Source organism: Lithobates pipiens, unplaced genomic scaffold (assembly GCF_037356315.1).
Source record: "Lithobates pipiens isolate NorthernLeopardFrog02 unplaced genomic scaffold, aLitPip1_a1.2 Scaffold_16, whole genome shotgun sequence".
Lineage (NCBI taxonomy): Eukaryota > Metazoa > Chordata > Amphibia > Anura > Ranidae > Lithobates > Lithobates pipiens.
This window is the reverse complement of record NW_027507748.1, coordinates 135,533,312-135,560,928: the sequence shown is the minus strand read 5'-3', so window position 1 is coordinate 135,560,928 and position 27,617 is coordinate 135,533,312. Positions and strand designations below refer to the sequence as shown.

The window sequence follows — 27,617 nt, the reverse complement described above, 5'->3', positions numbered from 1 at the left end:
CTGCATAGCTTGGTGTCATCTGCAAAGACGGAAATGTTACTTTTGATTCCAGACCAATATCATTTATAAAGGTATTAAAAAGTAAGGGTCCCAGCACTGAACCTTGGGGTACACCACTGATAACCTTAGACCATTCAGAGTAGATGTGCAGATGTGTTTTTGTCTCGCAGCAAATACACTACAAATACAGGAGGTGCCACAGCCAAAATGGTGCAAGAGCTTCTTTGGCGCATTTGTCACACGTAGGGTAACCCATTCAGCATACTAGAGTGCCCTGTGCACAACCACAGAAAAATATTAAAGTGAAAAGCCTCAAGCAGAAACACGTATACCTGCTATGCAAATTCTGTTTGTCTTAAGGTGTTTAAAGGAGCTCTAAAATTCCTTACAGCTGCTAGGAACTTTGCAGTTCATGTGCTGGTGGGAGACTAGCCTAATCCAGAAAACTTTTCTCCCCCAAAACTTTTCACCCAAGAATATCCTATTGAGGAAAGTTTTCTTCAGAGATAGGCAATTGCTGTCGTAGAACTGTTCAATTCCTACATTAAGACGAACTAAAAATCCCATGAGGCATAGCAAGACTGCGAGCCACAAGCATGACGCCCAGAAGCATGATGGGACTACAACAGCTGGAGGTCCGCAAATTGCATATCCCTGTTTTACAGCATTCATCCAGACCATGTCTGTCTGGATTAAGTATATTCCCTGGAATCGCAGCTCTAACCTTTATGGTTCCTTCTGGCCCGGATCAGCTGGAGCTTTGCCCTCAGCGCTCCTGCACAAATGGCTTGATGAATACTTTGCAAGAATTCTAGGATGGAGCTTCTCTGTACACATGCACAGGATCTTCTGGCTTTAATGTTCACTAGCAGAGTTCCCTTGCAAGAAATGTATTTAGCGGGTACTCTTTGAAGCCTGTCTGGAATATGAAGGAAATCATGGGGGTGAACGTCTCCTCCCCAGAAGAAAAAAGTTGACGCTTCTAATAGGTGTACTAATCCTGAGGTTGGGAAAGGTTACTTTTCTCCCTCTGTCTTCCATTGTTAAGTATTAAAATAAGAAGATATGTTCCTAAGCCACTTTGCAAAGTGGGGCAATGTCTGCTGACCTTGTGGAGTTTCATACTCTACCTCTTCCTCACTTTGTGCACTCCAACTTGGCTACTTCCACGTCACAGTGGGTGCATCTGCTTTCACTTTGCAACAACTTTTGAATTAAGACCAATTCGGGAATAGGAAAAAAATAATCCTACTTCCCTGCTGGGCGCTCAGTTCTTCATATTCAGTCTGCAGCGAGCTGATGACTCAGTCCTTGGCTCATTGCTCTGCCCCTTCAGAGCTAACTGGAGTGCTGGGCTGCGTAGGTGCAGGAGCAGATGACTCAGGCTCCGTTGCATGCTGGGAGGTTGAGCCAGCTGCTGGCCCAGGAATCTGGGTGGATATAGAATGTAAATTCAGGATCTTTCCAGGGCTGGTTGAAAATGGTTAACAGGTGTGCAGAACGAAGTGCATTCCTGTGATCCATAAGATAAGTAGGGCCAAAATAGCTTTTCCCATACTTCTCCTTTAAGGGGTCCAACACTCAGTATATGGACCACCCAATGTGTCTGAACACACATGCCAAACTCCCTAACAGGTTTAGCCTGTCAGGTTGGGCAGCAGTTCTGAACATTCTTTATACTTGGGACTTGAGCGTTGGAATGAGGCTCGCCTTCTAACCAACATTGTCAACGCTGGATGTCTCAATTCAGTTGTCCCTACAATGCTATGCTCCTATTTTGCGAGGGCACCCAACAAGATTACAGCTCCAACAGTGCCACAGCCATGGTTTACATCAGTCATAAAGGATCTGCAAGAAGTCTTGCAGTCTCTAAGGGAAGCAAACTTTTTTCTTTTCTTGGGCAGATGCTTGCATTTCCAGCCATGTCTGCATCCTAGGTGTGCAACGTTGGCAGGCGAACTTTCTCAGTTGTCAGCACCTGGACCCAGGGGATCTGGAGGTCTTTAAAGCCTATTGCTGTAGGAGGGGCATATTTGATTTATTAATGAGCTGTAAAGTTTTGCCACTAGGTTCAGGGACCCTTGGGCTTTCACAGCTGCTCTGATACTATAGGATCAGTTTAACCTGATCTACACCATTCTGCTCTTCAAAATTCTCCATCTACCTCGCAGGATAAAGATGAGCATTCCATTGATCCTCGTTGCTCATAAATTGACCCAGAAGGACATAGTATGCTAACATATTCAAACTCGATGCTCTGTGGACTCTTCTGGACCATCTGGATCCCCTGTCCCAAGGCCTAGTGTTTCTAGTGCCCAGTTTTCTTCTCGTGAAGTCTGCCATTGAAAATGAAAGGATCTACTTTGCCTGGTGTGACTTGAGGGATTTCCATCCTAGTAAGTACGCAATGGGAAGTATATTGTCCTTTCTCCAATCCAGTCTGGACTAGTAGTTGCCTTTTGAGTACCATTTAAGGCACAAATTCTCTGCCTTGGCCATTTTGTTTGAGACCTTTTAGCCTCTCATTCTCTAGTTATGGGGTGTCTTTTATTCAGGGTGTACAAGCCACCCTTTGAACACTTTAGGGAAATACCTTTTTCTTGTGGCTTTCACCTCTGTGAGGAGAATCTGGGTTGGTGGCTTTATCCTGTAAGGAGCCTTTTATTGGTACTGCACAACAGGGTTGTCTTAAGGCTCCCCCTGCCCCTGAGATGGTCTCTTTCGTCCACATTAATCAGCAAATTGTCCTAGTTTCCCAATGACCTCCTCCAAAATATTCAGAGATTTCTCTGCACTGTCTTGATGTGGTGTGTGCACCTTAAGAGTTTTTCTGCTAGTGGCTCCTATAGGAAATCTGATTCCTTCTTTGTACTTCCTGATGGTTCCCATTTGGGTCTCCCTGCCTCTCCACTGTTGCTAGGTAGATCAGACAAGTTATTGGTAAAGCTCAAGTTGAGCTTTAGGATTTTTTTTTTTTATCCTCTGAAGCTAAAGACCTATCACTGTAGCGACATTCACTTCCCAATCAACTTGGAGACAATGAACAGTCCAGATCTTTGTTTTGTTTTATTGTGGGAATAGAACTTGGATGGTTAAGGGTATTTATGGGATGCCCAGTGGAATTATCAATTGAGACAGCTATGTTCTTTTTGCTTCCCCAGTCTCCTCCAGCACAACCCTTGCAGTCTGTCACTCTGACTACTTTCACACTGAAGGCATTCTCTCACGCGCGCTCTCACACCTCTTAGGCTACTTTCACATTAAAGGTGTTTTTCAGGTGTGTTGACGTTAAAAATAGCACCTGAAAACCACTTCCCATGCCGTCTTGGTGTGAGCCTGAGTGCTTTCACACTGGGGCATTGTGCTTGTGGTACGGGGGAAAAAAGTCCTGCAAGCAGAATCTTAGCGATGGTTTGGGAGCGCTGTATACAGTGCTCCTAAACTGCCCCTGCTCATTGGAATGCATGGGCAGTGCTTCGGGAAACACCACAACATAGGCAGTTTTAACCCTTCTGCCGCTAGCGGGGGTGAAAAGCAGCGCTTTACTGCTAACGCAGAGTGGCCCCAGTGTAAAAGTAGCCTTCTCGGGCACAGCTAGCACATATTTAGGCCTAACACTGACTCGGCCAAGCATTAGTAACCGTAATTGCAGGCAGGAACCATGGGCCCCTTTAATGTAGTAGAAATAAAGTCTTTAGTGCTAGCTGTCCTAGGTGGACTGCTCTCAGTAAGTCCTCTTCAGGCCCTGCCAGCCCTCCTGGCTGCAGCTGCCTGTCTTCACTGCCCATGACCTTTCAACCCTCACTGGCTCCACACCCAGCTCTGTTTCCTCTCTGGCATGCCTCTCTAGTCCTCCTGATAGCACATGTCATTCACCAGCCCTCCTTGCTGCAAACCGATGGTTCCTTCCTGAAGACTTGCTTGGCAGTACTAGCTCCTGCTGTCCTCTGTGCCTCCTGTTCAGATTCTTCATGAGTTCTTGAAGGGATCTGTCCTGCACACGAGTCCCAGGCCTAAGGTCATCCCCTCCAGACTGGGGAGCTCTCTCCAAGGCCCCTACAGCTTTGCACTCTATCCTTCGTTCTTCCACCTGATCCCTCTTCCCCAGCTGAGCTGACCCCAAGTATTTCAAGGAGGCCTGCCAATCCTAGTTGGGAATTGGTCAGGTCTCTGAGATACCCCAGACGGCTCCCCCTCCCCCTCTCCTAGAATCCTCTATAAGCAAAAGGGAGATGACAGTGGGGTGACGCTGTCTGAACCACTCCCAGCCCACCCAGCCTTCCAGCTAGGCCTGCCTAAATTTACGTGCGCTACAAAAATCCTAACCTCTAGCACCTACCTAGGTAGAGTGTGCTACAACACTTACCTGTAAAGAAGAATGTGTCCCACATTGTGCAGGCAGCTGGATCATGGAGAAATCATCACTGCAGGGATGCCTATCCTCTTCATGTCTCCAAACTTCTGATCCTGCAGGGGTCAATGGCTTTAGGTCTGCATGTAGAACAGCAGTAGAGATGGTGCAAGTAAGGCATGACCCCTCTCCTATCATTGATTACACTGCTTGTAACATGATCTGTGAATGTGGCAGAGAATCCTGCGTCAGCTCAGACCCCCCCCCCCCAGACCACCCACAGACTCCTCCCCCGACTCCTCCCCTTCCCTTCCGACTCCTCCCCTTCCCTTCCGACTCCTCCCCTTCCCTTCCGACTCCTCCCCTCCCCTTCCCTTCCGACTCCTCCCCTCCCCTTCCCTTCCGACTCCTCCCCTCCCCTCAGACTCCTCCCTCGACGTACAGTCCTCCAGTGAAACAACGTTGCAACTTGTTTAATGTTAATCTAGAGTATTTGGTAGTCGCATCAATATCCATACAGCAGTAAACTTGTAAGCACTTTACTTCAGCTTCTTTACTGTAAAGCAACCTTTCATGTGAAGATTGAGCTTGAATCTTGTATGAGTGTAAGCTGATAAGCTCTTTGTCTCTCCTAGATTTCCACAAGACTGCACCTTACGTGGTCACTGGAAGCGTAGATCAAACAGTAAAAGTGTGGGAGTGCCGTTGATTTGAACTCACCTTGGTTCCCATCGCCTCTTCCCTCTCCTCTGGATGCACTCAGATACCATGGTTACCCATCTGTTAAATACCTATTGTCCTTTCATGTAAATTATTCTGGATGTAGATTGAGCTTATTAAATGTTACACAAAAAGTATTCATGCATGGTGAATCCAAATTGTATACTGTAAATTTACATACGTTGTCTAGAAGTACCATAGGTTTAAGAACATGGGCAGGCATTGGTCACATCAGACCTAACAGGCAAGAACTAGGTAATTCTGGGGTGTCCCGCAGAATCATGCCTGTCGCTTTTTGTCTTCGGTTGTGGTTTCCTGGATCAGTTAGCTCACTTCAGAAGCACATTTTTGTGGGGCTTTTTGAAAAGTAATGTGGATCTATTACAATATTTTAGTGAGCTTTAAAACGAAAATATACATTTCGTGTTGGAGTGTCCAGAGTCAGAGGTTTGTGTAGCAGTAGCACTTGTCTTTTATGTGTGTAAACTTACTGCAAAATATGGCACTAAATACTTTGTTGCAGGTATTAAACTTCCCCCGCAGCATGTGTGTCCCCTCTTCTTTTTTTTTTTTTTTTTTCCATTTTATTTAATTTTTGTCAATACAAATCTGGATGCTTGCTTAGTGTCTAAGAATCGCCACTTCAGGGTACGTACGAGGCATTACATGCTTGATGGCCTTTAAGGAGGTAATTGTTGGATGGCAACCAAAGACTTTTCATCAACGTAAAAGGAAAAAGAAAATATGCAGCAAACTTGTCAGTTTGTTTTGTTTTCAAATTACAAACATCTGCATGTTTAAAACAATGTGCTGTCTTACCTCCTCTTTATTTTTATTTTATTTTTTTATTTATTCTGTCAATCCACCATTTTGTGCCTCGGGATTAGCTGCCATCATGCCTTCATCTAAAGCAAAGAATTAAAGCTGCCCTACAAACCTTTCTCAATTAACTAGAATTTTTTGATTGCCCATTTTACAGTTCCCAAGCGAACAGTGCTAAAGTTGTAAAGCCACGCACAGGAATTTTGTATTACACCAGACATAAGTCTGTATGGTCAGCTAATTTATAACAAGGCAGCATATGAAAATCTTACTGGTTTCTTGCCATCTTAGCAGCAGCTGCCAGGGCTACTTAAGACAGTTTAAAAATACTTTTTGGAAAAAGTATTCGCTTTACACCTAATTGACTGAAAATTTTAACTGTGCTTAGGATTTCTGGGTAAGCTTTTTTTAATGCATAAAGGCTCATGTTGACTTTGACCACTCCCTAAAGACCAGGTAACTACACCCTATAGGTTTTGCAAAGTACAATGAGTGCAGTGTTCAATAGCCTGTCGCATTTCAGTTTTTACTAAGCTGACTACTAATTTTAGTTGCTACAGGTTGGTGCAGCTTGCAGTCATTGCACTCATTAAAATCAATGTTTCTTAGGTACGGTCTTGAGGAATGGATGCTATAATCCATGGATAGAATAGTTAATCATCTTTTTCTGTTAGTAAACGCAGGCACATTGTGAAGTTGTAAAAAATGCTTTGCACTAATCCTGAAACCCATCAAAACCTCCGCTCAATGGAAATGCCTAAGGCGTGGACCTTCTGCACATCAGTGCTCGATTTTGTTCTATTATTTGATCCTTTCCAATGAGACGGCACCAATGAACACATTACAAATAAGATGGCGATGAATAGATAAAGCTGCTCCTTCCACCTGCCCATGCAACAGACTGCTGTAAGCCTTCTGACATCCTTTGGCTGTATGTTTTGTTACTGAAATACCACTAAGCAGCTTGTAGATCGGTTTAAACTGGTTACCTGAGAAGTCGCAACATTTGCAATTACCTTCTTTTGAGGGTTTTTTCTTTTTTGTGTGTATGTGTCAATACTCAAAGCATGCACAATGCCATGCAAATGGGAAAAAAATCATACTGCAAAAAAATAAATAAATAACCCAGCTAGTTTAAATATACTTTCAAAACATATAAACGCAAATAGACTTTAAAGTGTGACAGCTCTTCATGAGCAACAGCCATTGATGTGTGTTTTATTTTTATTTTTTCCTTCTACTATTGCTTTTGACACTATTTACCCGGCTGATTCCTGGCCCACACTCTTTTAGGACAGTGACACCGTGTTCATTCTCTTTGATGTCTTGTTTTAATACCAGATCTAACCATTCCTTTTCAAAAAGCACCTTTGGAATCAAGCATATATAATTATTCTGATGCCTGAAATTTGTACTCACAGTAGTCACCATGTCAAATATCAAAGCTGTTTGTGTAAAAAAATAAAAATGAAGAAAAAAAAATTCCCTTTTGTGGAATAGTCAAAAAAAAAAATCATTGTCATATTGACGTTTTTCTTTTTCTTTTTTTTTTTTTCCCCTCGTCCCAACCCCCCCCCCACATTTCTTCCACAAATAAAAATACCCTGCAAAACCATAGGAGTAATTCACGGGTGTTTCATTACGAGTGCCCACAAATTTTGAATGTTTCTTTTGGGTCCAGTTCACTGTACAGGCTGCTATGTATCATCTATCTTTCTTTTTTTTTTTTTTTTTTTTTCCCCGAGTGTAAGTTGACTAAATATTACAACCAAAACTGCACAAAGGCTTTTAAGTTTAGTAAGTGTTTTGCCTGCTGTATCCAGCAAGGATTTATTTAAAAACAAAAAAGTAAAAAATAAATATAAAAAAGTCACACTACACTATTTTTTAAAAGTTTTTTTGAATATAAAAGGCAATTTTATTTTGAAACATCAGTAACCATTTGCTCCCAGACACCAAGAGCGCTTTCACATTTATGGTTTGTCCAACACGTTTAGCTAAATTTCTAGGTCTGCTCTACCCACCTTATTAAAAAAAAAAAAAAAAATACAGTTCAGACTAATGCCCTCTTAAATGCATTTTGTATAACAAATGTGTTTTTTTTTTTTTTTTTTTTTTTATATATTCTTTTGTCTTCAAGTTTTTGTGCTTTCCCAAATCGCTCTCATCTACCTTTTTAGACATGTACTTGAAGGATCCCTTGGTCTAGAATTCATTAAATTGTCAGCGGTGTGCATACTATGTAATGGACTCCTCGGCTGATGTTCAGTGTACAGTCAGCTGTCATGTGAACTCTCAGTGATTGGGCAAGTGTGAGTGTGCCTTATTGCCTCTTTACCTGTACATTGACACATTTTGTATAGTATGTTGAAGCATTATTGATCTGCTTTGTAGTGTTACTGTCTTTTCAGAGATACTGCAGAGGCCTAGTCAAAGGCTTTAGCTCGCAGAAATGCCTTTTTAGCAATTTAAAACCAAAAGGAAGTTCCATGTCATAGCTGTAGTCACTACATGCATTGTTGCTTTTTGGGGTCACTTAGAAGTCGTTCTTTGCTCCCTGTGGTTAATTAAATATTTTGTCCTACAAACAGCAAATCATAACTGGAGAATCAAGACCAACCTCGGCAACAAAAGGCATTCAACAGCCAAATGGCGCCGAGGGAAAGGATGTGTGTCAGAATAACAGGCATTATAACTCAAACTTGAAATTTAGCACAGCATAGCTGGATAAAGCATCAACACCTATTTATTAGTGAAAATTGCTTTTGCACTATACACTTCTGTGGAACAGAAAAGGACTCCACGTGCTTTGGAGCAGTGTATCACTTATCTTGCAGCAACGCTGAACTTATGCTGTTGGTGCCTCTACTGTGACTACTTTGAAGATGCCCATGCAAGCCAGCAACAGGCAATAGTCACAAAGTTGCCTCCAGTTTGATGGACACTTCTGTTGCCTATACTTCAGTTTAGCTTGAAAAGTGCAAATGTGTCGCTCTAACATAAATAACCAGAAATGTGGGGTGGTTGTGTGAAAAACTGTTGCTGTCTGTTTAGCATCTTGCACTTTAGAAGATTAAGCCGTCCTGCTTTAGTTTGGTGTGACCAATGATGTGCCCAGGCACTAATCAAACAGTAACTAGTTACTAGCAAGTTGTCCAGGGCCATGGAGCACTGTAGATTCAAAAACGGACTCTAGACCCACAAAGCCCAGTCTATTATTGTCGGACCCTGCTTATCCCTGATTGCCTCTTCTCTGCTTTATGTGAAACCCTCTGGTGATTGGAACTCTATCTTACAATCTGCCAGTGCCCTCAACATGGGATGTTTAAACATGCTATTTTATTTTATTGTTCGGTGGTGACTTGATAATCCTATTCATATGGAAAATAATATATATATATATTAACAGGCACTTACAAGATCTGTCAAAATAGTAGCTCTAGTTAATAAATTAATACTTACACAGATGTAAACTTGTGGTGAATGTAAATTCTGAGTCATTTTTCCTAATTAAAACCAAGTTTTGGATTTACAAGTCACAACTGAAACTTCTTTAAACAACCCTTTTTAACTGATCCACACTATCATGTAAGTGGCTACTTTGTTCTCCAGGCTGACATTGTCTCCCCGCCCCTTCTCCTTCCCCACACACATACACTCATTCCTCACCTTTCTCGAAGAACCGTTTCTTCAGTCTAGTAGACCCTTGACACGGACATGACAGAAAGTGTCCATTTTCGTAAGAAAAACGGAAAGGTTTTATTTTGGAGGATTTTTTTTTCTTCTTAGACTGTAAGCGTTAACAGAGAAGAAAGTGACACAATTAAAGGACGATTATAAAAATCAGTAAAGGAATGTATATAATACTGCTCTGTGTTTTACAGTAAGATTTGTTGCTCTCAGACTGTGTAAAACAAAATTTATTCGTTTTTCTGCATATTAAAGAAAATCTTATTGTACCAATTGGTAAACTATTAAATGCATATAAAACTAGATGTCTGTTTTTTCTTGTCTGTATATACCAATTTAAAAATTCTGTTAGCTTTGGTCTTCTGTTAGACAATGGTGTTTCTGTGCAAGCTAAAAAACGTATGGTGTTCCTTCTACCTGTAGGAATTCTCAGGCCAAGCCTTCTGTCTTTTTGGTTCCAATAGTTACTCCTGAGGGTAAATGAGGTTTGTTGGGTGCAATAAGGAATTCCATAATAAGCTTTTTTTTTTTTTTTATTTTTATTTTTTTTCTTTTCTTCTAGTAAATGGCCATTTGCCTATACCTGCATTTTTTTTTTTTTTTAGGGTACTGTTCTGTATCTGATTTTGGCTGTATTTTCCAGAGTGTTCATAGTTTTGTAGTTGCCAGCCCATACCTATGCTAATAAAACATTTTTGTTGCCCTCCCCAGGGCTTTTGTCATATTGTGCTGTTATGCACACTTGCCTTTCAAAATGAACCCCCCCCCCCCCCCCCCCCCAATAATATTGCTCTCACAGGTTGTCTTCTTTCAGGGCCACTTAGCCCTCTGTATTGGCCAGCCACAAATTATGTAACTGCTGTGCATGAAATTTGGTTTGTCCTGCCACCTAGTACACTAAGCTCTCAAAATTGTGCATCTCTAGCTTCAACCAGTACAAATGATAACCTAGTTAAATGAGTTGCTGCTGTACAGTGCTACATACATGTATTTCACCTCCATTGAGGAACACAGTCGTATACTGTCAGGTTATATGGCCATCAGCAGGAGGTTTAAAAATACACTAGCAAACAGAAAATATGTGAGCTAATCCAGACTGCTCCCATTATGGGTTTAGGTTTTTGCTAATATCGCAGGAGGCTACGGTTGCGACATATCCATAACCTAGCATGAATTAACAAAGTTATGAAGTCACAATAAGTTCTCAGAATATGATGATAGAATGAGTAGGAAACTCAACAAATTGGAAAGAGATGTCATTGCTGAAAAAATTAAAAGATGAACAGGGATCAGGTCGCTTATGAAAATACTGCCTATGCATGGAGAAAATCTACCTTCGATCACCCACGCAAATATCTCTCCAAAAAGCCTGTCAGCTTTTTGGATCAAGAAGGCGAGTCCCTCAATGATACAATGGCAGTGACTGCAGCTTATTCTTTTCCTGAGACAAGCCATCAGGGGTACGATTATTGGTTCCTTAATTCAGTTTTTAAACCAAGGGGTGCACACACCTATGGGAACAATTACCATCTGCGGAACCGACAACTGATGCCTGTTAATGTCCTTAACCTATCTTAGTGGGATATGAAAGATGCAGAAGTTTCTCTGTGATCAAAAGGACTTAATTTTTGTCCAAATAAATAATTTTGATATTTGTTTATTTTTTGTACCATTCTGGAAGTCAACGAATTTTGTCCTTTCCTGACATTGAAAAAACATTAACTTTGGAGTATCTGAATCTCTATGCAATTTATCGCCCTCCACTGTTTCATCTCCTTCCCAACATTTGATGCCGTAGGAGCTTGTTGTGGTTCTTTCATGATATAGGACCAGGTTGAAAAAAGCTGTGTGAATTCGAGTAGCGAATTCAGGTATGTATGAGCATACAGTCAAAATACCGCTCCAGGTGTCTGATCCACAAAATCTCCCACATCAGGTGCAGGTGCTGCCTCAGTATGCAAGTGGCATACAAAGAAAAATCCATACAGCAATCAAAGTAGATTGCTAACCTGTTTCACACCATAACTACTGGTGCTCATAGCTAAATCTTTGAACAAATGATTGGTTTATATATACATGCCAGTACATACAAAGTGGGCTTAAGAGGAATTCCTGTGGGACAATTCCTCAGACAGACTGATTTGTAGCAATAGCAGGGATTACAAACGTGAGGCAGAAAACATGTTTACATGCTTTGAGGATATAGGTTATCCCAGAACAATCCTACATAGAGCTATGAATATTGCTCATGACACCCCATGAAAGCACCTACTTAGAGATGGTACAAGTAACAGAATTAGAAATGGATCTTATGCAAACCCTTTTCCAACCCTATCACCCAGTTTATACACGAGTAATGACCATGACAACATCGTCTACAATTTAAAGGTACCTTCTGTTGTGGGTACAATTGGTGCTCCTGCTGTAAACACGTTCTAAAGGGAGATACCATCCAAGCTACTGCCATTAAAAAGTCATCAAGAATGACCTATTTTATTAACTGCAATACTATATAACTTGCATGTGATGACATGCGTATATTGGTCGAACGACACGCAGGCTGCGTGATTGGCTTCAAGACCATCTATATGACAAAACCACAATACCAACGGGGCCAGACACTGGAATGACATACACCAGAAAGATGTCTTCACTTTAGTCATTCCGGGTTGTTGAAAAAATAGTGTTAGCAATTAGAGGAGGAGAAAGATAAGATTTTAAGTATAGGTGAGGTCTACTGGATCTTTCTCCTCAACACTAGAATACCAGCAGGTATGAATTTTGAGTAAGATTTCACTCATTATGAGTAAAACACCCCCAAGTAGACCCTTATGGGTATTTATACGGCGGGTGAGTATTCTAATGCCGCTTACACTCGATTGGAATTTTGGTCTGAGTTTTCCCGACAGAATTCCGATGGGATTTTGCTCAAGCTGTCTTGCATACACACAGTCACACCAAATTTCGACCGGCAAGAACGCGGTGACGTACAACATGTATGACTTCAGAAAGGAAGTTCAATGCCCAGTAGCTTCCATCCATTCCAGTTGCATCTGAGCATTCGTCAGTTTTTGCATGTCGGAATTGCATACACACAATTGAAATTTCCACTAGAAAGTTTTTTTTTTTGAGAACAAGCTCTCAAATTTCATCTGGCGAAATTCCGATGGAGCATACACACGGTTGCATTTTCCGATGAAAAGCTCTCATCGGTCTTTTGCTGACTGATATTCCGATCGTGTGTACACAGCATATCAAAGCCCCAAAGATGACACAAACTCTTTAAGACATCAGTGATTGATTTTCATGATCCTGTCCATGCTTTCTATATCACTACATCAGTTAGATCATCCTGTACATATATATACTATGCTGGTATTCTTTTTCCATCACATCTATAGCCTTTTCCTCCTCTCATGTCTCTCTCATATATATATATATATATATATATATATATATATATAACACACACACACACACACACACACTCAGCGCCAAAATAAATTACTTCCTCCTATAATGGTAAATGTGTGAAATCACCAATATTATTTGGTCTTTGTGAAAGTTATAGAGTCCACAAGCTATGGTGCCAATATCTGAAAATTGATCACACCTGAAGTACTGACGGCCTATTTCAATTCTTGAGACCCTAACATGCCAGAAAAGTACAAATACCCCCCAAATGACCCCTTTTTGGAAAGAAGACATTCCAAGGTATTTAGTAAGAGGCATGATGAGTTTTTTGAAGTTGTCATTTTTTCCCACAATTCTTTGCATAATCAAGATTTTTTTTTTTCACAAAATTGTCAATTATCAGTTTATTTCTCACACAGCATATGCATACCACAAATTACACCCCAAAACACATTCTGCTATTACTCCCGTGTACGGCGATACCACATGTGTGAGACTTTTACACAGTGCGGCCACATACAGAGGCCCAACATGCAGGGAGCGCCATCAGGCATTCTGGAGCACCCAGGACAATTCTGACATTTCTGAAATTTACATCGAATCCCAAAACATTATATATGTTTTTTTAGCAAACACCCTGGAGAATACAATGGTGGTCGTTGAAACTTTTTATCTCGCATGGTATTTGCGCAGCAATTTTTCGAATGCTTTTTTTTGGAAAAAAAACTGTTTTGTGCTTAAAAAAAAAAAAAAAAACACAGTAAAGTTAGCCCAATTTTTGCATAATGTGAAAGATGAAGTTACACCGAGTAAATCGATACCTAACATGTCACTCTTCAAAATTGCACAGGCTCGTGGAATGGCGCCAAACGTCGCTACTTAAAAATCCCCATAGGCGACGATTTAATTTTTTAATTTTTTTTTTACTGGTTATATGTTTTGAGTTACAGAGGAGGTCTAGGGCTAGAATTATTGCTCTCGCTCCAACGTACGCAGCGATTCCTCACATGTGTGGTTTGAACACCGTTTTTATATGTGGGCGGGACTTACGTATGCGTTCGCTTCTGCATGCGAGCACATGGGGACAGGGGCGCTTTAAAAAAAAAAAAAAAAATTATTGTTCATTTTACTTTATTTATTTTAGTTTGAAATTTTTTTCCCCAAAAATAAATTTTTTGATCACTTTTATTCCTATTACAAGGAATGTAAACATCCCTTGTAATAGGAATATGGCATGACAGGTCCTCTTTACAGTGAGATGTGGGGTCAATAAGACCCCGCATCTCACCTCTAAGCTGGGAAGCCTGAAAAAAAAAAAAAGATTCTGGATTTGATAGTATTGGCGAGTCGGTAGAAGCACCGGAGGGCGGCAGGAGGAGGGGGGGGTGTCTATGGCTGGGTATTGCAGGGTATCACCGACTATGGCTGGGTATGGCTGGGTATATCAGAGTATGGCGTTGCAGAGTATTGTGTTGCAGAGCATTGCAGGATATTGGAGGGTGTTGCACGGTATTGGCGGGTGTTGCAGAGCATTGCAGAGTGTTGCAGGGTATTGGCGGGCGTTGCAGAGCATTGCAGGATATTGGAGGGTGTTGCAGAGCATTGCAGAGTGTTGCACGGTATTGGCGGGTGTTGCAGAGCATTGCAGAGTGTTGCAGGGTATTGGTGGGTGTTGCAGAGTGTTGCAGAGCATTTGCAGAGCGTTGCAGAGCATTGCAGGGTATTGCAGAGTAATGCAGGGTATTGCAGAGTAATGCAGGGTAATGCAGAGTAATGGCAGGGTATTGCAGTGTAATGCAGGGTAATGCAGGGTAATGCAGAGTAATGCAGGGTAATGCAGAGTAATGCAGGGTAATGCAGGGTAATGCAGAGTAATGCAGAGTAATGGCAGGGTATTGCAGAGTATTTGCAGGGAATTGAGGGGTTAATTTTCGGTGAGCAGCGATGTGGGCACTGCAGATGCAGCCCACATCGCTGCTGACACCGATCTCCTCCCCCTCCGCTGTTCCGATCGGTACAGAGAGGGGGAGGGAGGAACCGGCGTCATAACATGACGCCGGTTTGTTTACAAGTGATCACTCCGTCATTTGACGGAGCGAACACGTGGTAAACGGCCGCGACGAGCGGCCGTGATCCGTGATGCGCCGGGTCCTGTGGACCCGGCGGTCACGGATGCTCTCGAGTGCGCGCCCCAGGGCGGAATTCTGGAAGGACGTCATATGACGGCCTCCCACAGTTAAGAAACCGCCCTAAAGCCGTCATTCGGCTATAGGGCGGTTATTAAGTGGTTAATGAGACACAGCTGCACTATTTAGAAAACAATACATATACTTTTTCTCCCTCATGTAACCAAATAATTTAATGTATTGCAGCTTAGAAGGCAAATAATAATAAAAAATGGTTATTTTACTGGAGAATCTTTATATTCAACAATGGGTTGAGTGTTTTCTTGCTGGAGGAATTGTTGGAATTGTTGTGTTTTTAAAAAATGGTTTCTTAACCACTTAACGACCAGTGCACGCTGATGTACGTCCTATTTTTGAAGAGGGATATCTCGGTAACGGCAGCAGCTGCTGCCACAACTGAGATGTCCATCTCTTCAGGCGCCGGTTATGTGTGCGATAACGGTGGTCTCCGGCGGATTCGCCCTCTGCTGCTTACCGGAGTCGTTGGTAGCGGCGGAGGTGATCAGGTCCTACCGATGGCTGGGTATGGAGACAAGTGGAGCTAAGATGGCCCCCACTCGTCTATACCATAGGAGGGCGGAAGCGATGTCAAAACGTCACTTCCGCCCATACCTCTTAAAGGTATATTTTTTCAAATGACTTTTTTTTTTTTTTTTTATTGCATTTAAGTCCAAATATGAGATCTGAGGACTTTTTGACCCCAGATCTCATATTTAAGAGGACCTGTCATGCTTTTTTCTATTACAAGGGATGTTTACATTCCTTGTAATAGGAATAAAAGTGATCCATTTTTTATTTTTTATTTTTTTAAACCATGTAAAAATAAAATCAATTAAAATAAATAAGAAAAAAATAAAAAAAGTTTTTTAAAAACACCCCGTCCCGACGAGCTCGCGTGCAAAAGCGAGCGCATACGTGAGTAGTGCCCACATATGAAAATGGTAGTCAAACCACACATGTGAGGTATCGCTGCGATTGGTAGAGTGAGAGCAATAATTCTAGCCCTAGACCTCCTCTGTAATGCAAAAAATGCAAGCTGTAGAATTTTTTTAATGTCTTTTATGGAGATTTTTGAGGCTAAAAGTTTGATGCTATTCCACGAGTGGGCGCAATTTTGAAGCGTGACATGTTGGATATCAATTTACTCAGCATAACATTATCTTTCACAATATAAAAAAATTGGGCTAATTTTACTGTTGTCTTATTTTTTTTTAATCAAAAAAGTGACATTTTTCCAAAAAATAGTGCACTTGGAAGACCACTGCGCAAATACGGTGTGAAAAAAAGTATTGCAATGACCGCCATTTTATTCTCTAGGGCAGTGATGGCGAACCTTGGCACCCCAGATGTTTTGGAACTACATTTCCCATGATGCTCAACTACACTGTAAGTGCATGAGCATCATGGGAAATGTAGTTCCAAAACCTCTGGGGTGCCAAGGTTCGCCATCACTGCTCTAGGGTGTTAGAAAAAAAAACCAATATAAAATGTTTGGGGGTTCTAAGTAATTTTCCTGACAGACTCCATGGCAGCAACGTGTGGGGTTAAGTCCCGCCTCCACTACCCATAGGACACTACTCCCATAAATCTTTGCTCCCTGCCCCTGGCCGTGTTCTTTTTTTGTCCTCCTCCGAAGGACCCAGAGGTGGTCTTTCTACCTGAAGATTTATCATCCCTACGATCGAGGTCGGCCGGTCTGCGACTCTGGGTCTGGAAAGTCGCATTACTCCGCTAAGCCCTAGCTATTAGCAGGTTATGGAGTGGGCAGTGGAAGAGGCGCTGTGAAGAAGCCCATGTCCTGGCCACTGGCAGGCAGGCTGCGCATTGGTCGGATAGCCAGCTATTAGCAGGTGACCTGTTTTGCCCCCTGCAAAGTCCGGTGTCATCTTACCTTATCTTCGGCCGAGGGATCGATCGTGGTGGGAGTGGTGAGAGGTTCTAAAAGTTCTTATGGCAGCAGTTTTTGTATTTTTTATCTGTCTTCGTTTGTTTCTGTTTGTTTGTATGTGCAGGCATGGCGGCTGGTTCTTCCGCGTTCCAGCCGTCGTTCTACTTCCGGGTTTGCGTTTTCGGCCGTACTGCGCATGCGCGAACGCGGTTGAGATCGAGGCTTGGTTTCGCGCATGCGCGATAGCGGCAAATTGCCGCTGTTTCGCGCATGCGCACAGGCACGGCGGTGACATCACAGGGGCGGGCTATTTAAACGGGGAATTAGTCTGCAAGCTTTGGGAATGCTTGCGGGCTGTTGCGGTGACTTCCCCCTGCCTCTGTGTTGCATCTACTGGTAAGTGGCATTCTGGGACAGGGTGGCTATCCCTTCCCTGTCCCTTGCACTGATCCCTTGTCATCTTTTCAGCGCGTATGGATATCGCTGAGGACATGGATTCTTTACCGCCTGTTTGTGGCCAGCCCTCTCATAAAAGGTATTTCTAATGTTCACCTGAAGGTCTGGTGGGGGAGGGGTAATTATCTGTTAGCTCTGTCCTGATGTCTTGTCTCTTGTGGTTTCTTGTCTTGTTCTTGTTTCAGCCCTTCCAGGTCAGAACAGCATCGCAGCTCTCATAGAGGGAGCGACTCCTCCAAGTCGCATCACCGGCACTCCTCTTCCAAATCTAAACATTATGGTTCCTCCTCAAGATCAGGACACCGTAGTGAAGAAAGATCGCACTCCTCGAGGACTCAATCTAGTCACTCAGCTAGTGCCTGTTGGGGGTGCAGAGCTCTTGTACCGGCAGGAAAATCTTTATGCGATCCTTACTACGCCAAGGCTTCCAATGAAAGGGGTGACGCGGATCAACAACTTAAAACCCTGGTGGAAAAAGTTGTTAAGGAGTCCCTCAGAAATATTGAGGGCCAGTCCTATGTTCCCCCGGCAGAGCCGCCACTTTCTCCAGGAAGGGAGACTCAGCTGCAGGATACTTGGGAATCCTCTGCGCATAGCCACCCCTCAGCTGCCATATCTGACAGTGACTCTGATGAAAGTGATCCCTGTGTGGGCTTTGATTTCGCTCTACTGCCTCCTCTGGTCAGAGCTGTTAGAGAGACACTGAACTGGGAAGATTCTGTGGCTGCTCCTTCCAAACAAAGAAAATTCTTTAAGCAATTAAAGAAAGATCGGATTAATTTTCCTTTTATCTCTGAGCTAGGTGAGATTATCACAGATGAATGGGGCAAGGTGGAGAAGAAAAATTCCATGCTATCGAAGGTTTCGAAACTCTATCCTTTCAATGAAGAAGAGGTGAAGCATTTGGAGTCAGCGCCATTGGTAGACGCAGCAGTCATGAGGCTGGTGAAACATGTCACTCTTCCCTTAGAGGATACCGTGTCTTTTAAGGACGTTCTGGACAGACGAATTGATGCTGATTTGAAGAGAGTGTATCTCACAGCAGGAATGGCCTGTAAGCCAGCGCTAGCTCTGGCCGCTATGTCCAAAGCAATGGAGATATGGACAGATAGTGTAGATGAGACACTTAGAAATATCTCTGAAGATACAGCTAAGAGCTCACCTATCCAAGAGCTTAGGCTGGCCTCCGCCTTTCTTGGGGAGGCCTCTATCGACATCATACGCCTGGTGGCTCGGGTGATGCTTTCTTCTGTTACGGCTAAACGGGCTCTTTGGCTCCGCCCTTGGCTGGCAGACCCAGCCTCAAAACAAGTATGGTGCCGCATCCCCTTTGAAGGGTCCTCCCTATTCGGCAATAAGTTGGATGAGGCTATTACCCGAGCCACTGGTGGGAAGTCGGGGTTCCTCCCCCAGGACCGGCGTTTGCAAGCCCAGAGAAGGTCTTTTCCAAAGAGACAGTACCAGGAACAAGCCAGAGAAGCTCGCAGTTACAGACCAGGCCGTGAATTTTCCAGGTCCTGGAAATCAAGACAATCCTTATTTAAAAAATCTACAAAAAGTGATTTGAAGGGAGAGAGGGAACCAACTAAATCCTTTTGAGGTTGGGCCCGCTCAGACAGGGCAGGTGGGGGCTCGTCTTTTCCACTTTCGCCATGTCTGGGCGGCCTCGATCCAAGACTTCTGGACCGTCAAGACCGTCTCCTCAGGTCATGTTTGGACCTTCAAGGAATCTCCCAGATTCAGATGGGTCCCCACCTCTCTCCCGGCCTCAAACGAAAAAAGGCAAATTCTTCTAGCCTACGTGGAATCTTTGTTGGCTCAAGGCGCCATTATCCATGTTCCAGTCATTCAGCGAGGCATGGGAATCTACTCTCCTTTGTTTATGGTCCGGAAAAAGAGCGGGGCCTGGAGGCCGGTCATAGATCTAACCCACTTGAACAGTTTTATCAAAAAAGAAAAATTCAAGATGGAGTCATTATCCACAATTCAACAATCTGTCCAAGCAGGGGACTGGATGGTCTCCATAGACCTCAAGGATGCCTATTTTCATGTCCCAGTTGCAGAAAATTACCAGCAGTATCTCCGCTTCTCCGTGGGCGAAAGCCATTTTCAATTTACTTGCCTTCCCTTCGGGCTATCAACTTCTCCTCGTGTATTTTCAAAAGTACTGTTGGCAGTGGTAGCTCTTCTGAGAACCAAAGGGATTCGTCTACATCACTACCTAGACGACCTTCTGTTGTTGGCTCAAGACAAGGATCAACTTCTGGTACACAGAAAGCAGGTCATCTCCACCCTACAGGAATTCGGGTGGATCTTGAACTTGGAGAAGAGCCAGCTGGTCCCATCTCAGCGGCTGGTGTTCTTAGGGGCCCTATTCAACACTGTCAGAGGCACCATCTCATTACCAGAAGAGAAGTTGTCAGTGGTCAGGGACAGAATCCGTCCAGCTCTCTCTGCCTCTCATCTCCAGGCTCTCCAGTGCCTGAAAATTATAGGCACTATGGTAGCGACAATTCCGATGGTGAGGTGGGCACAGTGGAGGATGAGGCCCTTTCAGAAGGGTTTCCTTCATCAATGGTCAGGCAGCAAAACCCAGCTGATTCGGATCACCTTATGAGGATGAGGAGTTCCCTTCTGTGGTGGCTCCATTGGGAAAATCTCTGCAACTGCCATTCCATTCTCCCCATCTCATGGGTCACCATAACAACAGATGCCAGCAACAGGGGTTGGGGCGCCCACTGTCTGGCGGAAGTGGCTCAGGGCACCTGGATTCTCCCCTCCAGAGGGACGGTGTCGAACATCCTGGAGTTAAGGGCAGCCTTTCAAGCTCTGCTAGCCTTTCGGCATCTGATTTCAGGAGCCTCGGTCTCACTCAGGCTAGACAATACCACAGCAGTGGCGTACATAAGAAGGCAAGGGGGTACCCGAAGTCTATCCCTTCTCCAGGAGGTGGAACCGATCATGACCTGGGCTCAGAGGAACCTGAAGGATCTGACAGCATCCTATGTCCCAGGGATTCAGAACGTTCAGGCAGACTTTCTTTCCCGGATACTTCTGGACAACAACGAGTGGTCTCTCCACGAGGAAGTGTTCAACTGGATCCTGACAATGGGGCTCTCCCCAGAAGTCGACCTGTTTGCCTCCCCTTGCAACAAAAAACTGGAGAGGTACTATTCAAGGTACAGGGATCCTCAAGCCTACGGGGTGGATGCCTTGACAGAGAAATGGTGGTTCCACAAGGCCTATGCCTTTCCCCCAACTCCTATTATTCATCAGTTCCTGAGGAGACTCAGGTCAGAGACAGCAGAAGTGATAGCCATAATCCCTTATTGGCCCAACAGACCCTGGTTTCCGCTTCTGATGCTCCTCAGTGTCAGGGATCCAATACCTTTACCATCCAGGCCAGACCTTCTGTCTCAAGGGTCGAGATTTCATCCTTGCCCGGATCACCTGCGCCTAAAGGCTTGGTTTTTGAAAGGGGACGGTCGAAGGCTTTAGGCTGTCCTGAAGAAGTCATTCCCACTCTTCTTAGTGCTCGAAGAAGCAGTACTAACCGGGTATATGAGAGAATTTGGGCGAAGTTTGCAGATCACTTGTCTTCAAGGTCCAGTTCCTGTAATACCCTGACAGTCCGGGACGTTTTAAGCTTTTTGCAATCAGGATTGGATATCTCCCTTTCGGTTAGTTCTCTCCGGGTCCAGGTTTCAGCAATTTCAGCTTTTTCTGGAGTCGCATGGGCCAATCATCCCTTGGTCCAACAATTCTTCAAAGGAGCAGTCAGGCTTAGGCCACAAAGGAAGCCTAGATTCCCCAAATGGGACCTTCCATTGGTTCTAGATTTCTTCACTCAACTTGACAAAACGCTCTCAATCAGAGAATTAACCCTTAAAACCTCTTTTCTGGTAGCCATAACTTCGGCGAAGAGAATCTCCGAAATTCAGTCTCTAGGTGCAAAGGAACCTTTTCTCACCTTCTTTCCAGATAGGGTAGTCCTAATTCCGATGTTGGGGACAAATCCCAAGGTGACCTCTGTTTTCCATGAAAACCAGGAAATCACTCTTCCTACCTTCAATTATGCTGGAAGTCAGGATCCACATCCACTCGATTTGGGAGTTACTCTAAAACAATATCTGGATATTACAGCTTCTTTTCGTCAATCTGACTTCCTCTTCATGCTATTTAACGGGAAAAGTAGAGGCGCCAAGGCCTCCGTTAGATCCATCGCTGCTTGGGTGGTCCAGGCAATTCAATGGGCTTATAGAGAGAAGGGCTTGGCTCCTCCTGAGGCGGTTACAGCTCACTCTACCAGAAGTCTCTCAACCTCATGGACGGCTTCGCGCCACGTTGCACCTGATGTAATCTGCAGAGCGGCCTCCTGGTCTTCTATTCATACTTTCATGTTTCACTATTGTGTTGAACCAGCATCTTTATCCTCTGTTGATTTTGGTTTGAAAGTCCTGTCGGCCGACAGTGTTAAATAAATCTTTTGTTCAGCATTTTGCCCACCCGGGTGTGTTTGGCGAGTTATTTCCCACACGTTGCTGCCATGGAGTCTGTCAGGAAAATGGAAAATTCCTATCAAAATACTTACCGTAATTTTCCTTACCTGATGGACTCCATGGCAGCAGGAGTTCCCTCCCAAATGGCTGGAGTAGGCTAGTTACCGAACACGGCCAGGGGCAGGGAGCAAAGATTTATGGGAGTAGTGTCCTATGGGTAGTGGAGGCGGGACTTAACCCCACACGTTGCTGCCATGGAGTCCATCAGGAAAGGAAAATTATGGTAAGTATTTTGATAGGAATTTTCCATTTTCTAGCCAAAAAAAAAAACAGTTTTAAACATGTAAACACCGAGTCTGAAAAAGAGGCCTGGTCCTTAAGTGGTTAATGTATGAAACATTACATCAAAGATGCACACATTTATTCATTGATTTTTGAATTGGAGATTCCCACAAAAGTTAATTTTCCTCCAGCATCAATGGATTTAGGTACATATGTCAATCTATGTGATCTGTGTTGGTTTTTTTTTTTTTTTATGATTTTACTTCTCAGTTCTGTTTTTAAATGTCCAAGTATATATTCTTTCATCGGCATTTCCAACACATTTAAGTAAAAATCTGTGTTTTTTTTTTTTTCTAAATTATGTCAACAAAATAAATCAAAATCAAATCAAATCAAAAAATCAAATAAGTTGCAATTTGTAACAGGAGTCTGTTAATTTGTCAATCTTTCAGTTGTTAAATTTTTCAGTCAAGCCTACTTTGTATGTATTGGCATAGGAATAGACAGAAAAAAAAAAAAAAAAATTCTACTTTTTGTTATAAAAAAAAATATCCAATAAACTCAAATTTTGTCAGAAATGTTGGCCAAAATGTATTCAGCCACATGTCCTTTGTAAAATCTGATCCCATCAAGCCTATATTGATGGGTTTGCACAAAAGTTATAGCATCTAAAAACTATGGTGTGTGTGTGTGTGTGTATATGATTGACTGACAGTAGATTGATAATAAATGGCTTCAGCCAAACACTAACCATGAGTGAAAGAAATGTTTTAGTGTTATCATTCATAGTCTCTGAAAAATGGCCAAGAAATCATAAATTCTGCCAGGGTGGGGGCGTGGCCTGGATATGGTAGTGTGAAGAAGTGTCTTCTGTGAGCTCCGGGCTTACCCCTGCTTATCCTGACAAACCTCTGAGTTACACTACCAGCTATACTGACATGCTAGTAGCGAAAAGGTATAGAACCAGATCATCTGCCTGAGCAACCTGCTCCCACGCATCCCAGGGTGAAATTGACTGTTTCTTTCGGATCACTTATTGCACCTTTCTGGGTGCCATAGTGGCGGCACCTCATATCTCAGGCCTGAACACTGCCATCATGCCGGACCTGCCTGCAGTGCCTGGCTCATCCTCCATACCAGACTCTTTGCCAGAGACCCCCTGCAATCATCCGCCTGGACATGTCAGCGGGTACTAACTCACCACTAAGGGGGGAGACGAGCGGTCTGGACGGAGACATTAGGACGTTTCTGCAGGCCCTACCCACCAAGCAAGACATCGAGGCCCTGATCCTCCGGGTAGAGGAGGCACACAGCCAGGACATCCAAGCAGTCAGCGAGGAGGTCCATGAGCTTACGGAAAGGGTGGACAATGGGGAGACAGTGATATCCTCACTGGAAAACCACGTGGTAGCCCTGGAGCGATCCCACGTCTCCCAAGCAGATACCGTGTTGGACCTTCAGCTTCATTTGGAGGTTTTGGAAGACAGAAGCTTTAGGAACAATCTGTGGCTGCGGAGACTCCCGGAAGCTCCTGGCACTGAGAATCTCCATGCATCGGTGAGTGCCATATTTCCAGAAGGTACTAACATCTCCTCAGACCATTGTGGAAGTGGATCGGGTCCATAGAGCCCTGGGTCCTAGATCTACTGACCCCCCAACAGACCCCGCGGCGTGGTGTGCCACCTGCATCTCTACCCTCAAAAGGATCTAATTCTCTGCGAGGCGCGGGAGGCTGGGGAAGTAGAGCTTGATGGTGCCCCCATCAGGATTATCCTGGATCTCACTAGGACAACTCTCCAGCGCAGGGCCCGTCTGCATCCTATTTTGGATCTGGCAAGGGAACAAGGCTGCATGTACAGATGGGGCTATCCGATGACAGCCACCTACCAGAAAGCTTCTGCCTCCTTCACCCTCCGCACACCGGCGGACCTACCGGAGCTATTTACCTTTATGGATGCGGAACCCATCCAGGTTTCAAATTGGCTTCAGCTCCATCCACGTCCGGTGGGTCGCCCTGGCCTTTCCCAACCCCGGAGTCTCCCTCAGGCTTGTCAACAATGGCCATGGAGGAGGTCCCGTGTGCCCTCCAGGTGGTATTCTTGGGAATCCCAAGGATCAAGAACTCTACTCCACCTACAGCACTGGTGGGGGAGTGTGGGACTTATAGCGAACGTTCTCAGTAGTCCCCGCCACTTCCAGGTTTGTGTGGGGGCCAGCGTGCCAATGTCTGGATCTGTCCTTTTATTGCATACTGGAGAGACCCTGTCCCTCTAGGATACCTTTTAGAGGCACATGCTGATATGTTTCTTTGACAAGATACACCTACTATAGAGATGAGGTCTTTGTGCCTCATTGTTTTTTCTGCTTCTCAGTCTACAATTAGCAGTAATTTAAAGACTTCCACTGTATCTTTTAGCCTAAATGTTTCCCTGCTAAATGCAATATTGCTTTGCACATGCCAATAAAGCCCTCCCATGCCTCCTGTGCTCGCCTGATGTCCGAGTTGTATCTAGATGATCCCTGTCGCCTCTGGTGTGCAGATTGCTCGGCATATAGTGGGCGTACACTATGGGAACACTGAATGTATTGATCTGCCTACTCCCATATTCTTTGTGCTCCTGCTGAGTGCTTCTGGGCCTAACCTTTAGCCTTGGTTTACTCATAGAGGTCTTCACAGTTATGCAGGTCCTAGCATGTCTGTCCTGTGTCTCCTCTATAAGACCACATCAGGCCCGGACCACAGATGATGTTGACTGGGAGCCCTTGGTATGATCAAGGGTTGCGGCATATAATGATATTCTTACTTACCATTATTACCTTATTATTGTTATACCCACCATTCTTCATGACAGATTATCCCCACTGGATTGGAGTACATGTCTCATGTGCAGTAACCCAGCCTATGGGATGCTCCATCCCCCCCGGGTGTCTCAAGGTTGTAATGGGTTCTATTGAGGACAAAGGGGAGGGTAACATGTACATACTGTATACCAAGAAGAACGATCTAGGGGAGGCTGGGAGGGCACGCTTCCCCTTGTGAGAAATGGGATGCTCTTATATCTGTGATCTCCGATCCGATGTTCCCCTAGCCTCTGTGAACCTTCACCTACATGCAGGGTATAGCTTAACATTACAAACCATTCTACTACCTGCTGCATTATTAGGGACACTGGGGGTTATTTACAAAAGGCAAACCCACTTTGCAAAACAAGTTCACTTGGAAGTGCAGTTGCTGTAAATCTGAGGGGTAGATCTGAAATGAGGGGAAGCACTGCTGATTTTATCATCCAATCATATGCAAGCTAACATGCTGTTTTTTATTTTCCTTGCATGTCCCCCTTGGATTTACAGTGACTTCACTTCCAAGTGCACTTACAGTGCAAAGTGGATTTGTTTCCCGTAATCACTGTCTGATATGTCTCCTTTTTTTTTTTTTTTTTTTTTTTAATGTTGCTTCCTTTACAGATGTTACATGTGCTTTTTTTTTGTGCATGTTGAATTATATGTATTGAATACTCGGTTCTACCATTTTCACCATCTTGCAAGGTCGTGATGGGTGGGGGCAGCTGGAGTTCTCCTGGCTGTGTCTATCCAAACCTTCACTTAGGCCGTGATTATCTTCCTGTTTCGTAGTCTCATACTGGTGAGCATATTAGCAATAGTTTGCTACCGTGTTAGTATTCTTTTAGCTTGTTCTGTCCTTGCTAACTCTTCTTTAACACTAAGGGACTTATTGTTCCAGAGAAAAGACAAATGCCGTTGCAAGACTTACATTGTCCCAAATCAGATGTAGCTTTTGTACAGGAGACCCACTTTAACCACTTTCAGACCGGACCATTTTGCTGGTCAAAGACCAGACCACTTTTTGCGATTCGGCACTGCGTTGCTTTAACTGACAATTGCACGGTCGTGCGACGTGGCTCCCAAACAAAATTGACGTCCTTTTTTTCCCACAAATAGAGCTTTCTTTTGGTGGTATTTGATCACCCCTGCGGTTTTTATTTTTTGCGCTATAAACAAAAATAGCGCGACAATTTTGAAAAAAACGCATTATTTTTTACTTTTTGTTATAATAAATATCCCCCAAAAATATATAAAAAAGCATTTTTTTCCCTCAGTTTAGGCCGATACGTATTCTTCTACATATTTTTGGTAAAAAAAATCGCAATAAGCGATTATTGATTGGTTTACGCAAAAGTTATAGCGTTTACAAAATAGGGATAGTTTTATAGCATTTTTATAAATTTTTTTTTTTTACTAGTAATGGCGGCGATCAGCAATTTTTATTGTGACTGCGACATTGTGGGGGACCCATCGGACATTTTTGGGACCATTGTCATTTATACAGTAATTACTGCTATATAAATGCAGTGATTCCTGTGTAAATGACACTGGCAGTGAAGGGGTTAACCAGTGGGTGGCAGTGTAGGGGTTAAGTGTTCCTAGGGGTGTGTTACTAACTGTGGGGGGTTGGGCTTTCATTTAGTGAACACTGATCTCTGCTCCAATCACATGGAGCAGAGATCAGCGTCACTAGTTGCTAGGCAGAATGGAGAAATGTTGTTTACAACGGCATTTCTTCATTCGGCCGCTCCGTGAGACGATCACCGGGATGCCCGCGGCGATCGAGTCCGCGGGTCCCGCGACCGGACTCACGGGGGTCCCAACCAGCGCAGGCGGCGCGCTCCTGATGGCAGGGCGGCAAATTTAAAGGGACGTACATGTACGCCCATTTGCCTGCCCATGCCATTCTGTCGCTGTACATCGTCGTGCGCTGGTCGGCAAGTGGTTAAAGAAGACAAATTACACATACTCAAGAATAGGGCCTTCCCAATAGCTTATCGTTCAACAAATTCAACAGCTAAATCACGGGGAGTATCTATCCTCCTCTCGAGCCGTGGTCTTACCTGGATTCAATTATGGACCCTGGGGGTCTCTTTCTGTTTCTGAAGGGTATGGTTGGCGGTGTCAAGGTAACAATGGCAAATCTCTATGTTCCTAACAGTAATCAAGATGTCTTTTTAATCAGGACCCTCAATCGCCTAGCAGATTTCACTGAGGGACAGCTGATTATAGGCAGAGACTTTAATGTCCCCTTGATTCCGTCTGAAGACACTTCTTCAGGACTGTCCTCCGTTTCTCCCCGACTCCTGTAAATGCATTGCCCATTCACTACATAAAAACCAACTACTTGACGGGTAGCGCCTTCTCCATCCTTCAGAGAGGGACTTTACTTTTCATTCTCTACCTTACAAGGTATGCGGACTGTGAAGCCCTAGAAGAGGAACTTCAGGGAGCCATAGGGGCAA

At 43.9% G+C, this 27,617-nt stretch overlaps 1 protein-coding gene across 1 annotated transcript in view; it reads left to right on the top strand.

Moving 5' to 3' along the window:
• Positions 1–9,886, top strand: part of PAFAH1B1 (platelet activating factor acetylhydrolase 1b regulatory subunit 1) — a 138,844-nt gene extending 128,958 nt beyond the window's left edge. The window contains exon 11 of the mRNA XM_077480493.1: positions 4,987–9,886. Within this exon, the coding sequence (XP_077336619.1) occupies positions 4,987–5,060 (74 nt within the window). The 3' untranslated portion in view covers positions 5,061–9,886. The remainder of the gene's footprint in view (positions 1–4,986) is intronic.
• The last annotated feature ends 17,731 nt before the right edge of the window (positions 9,887–27,617 follow it).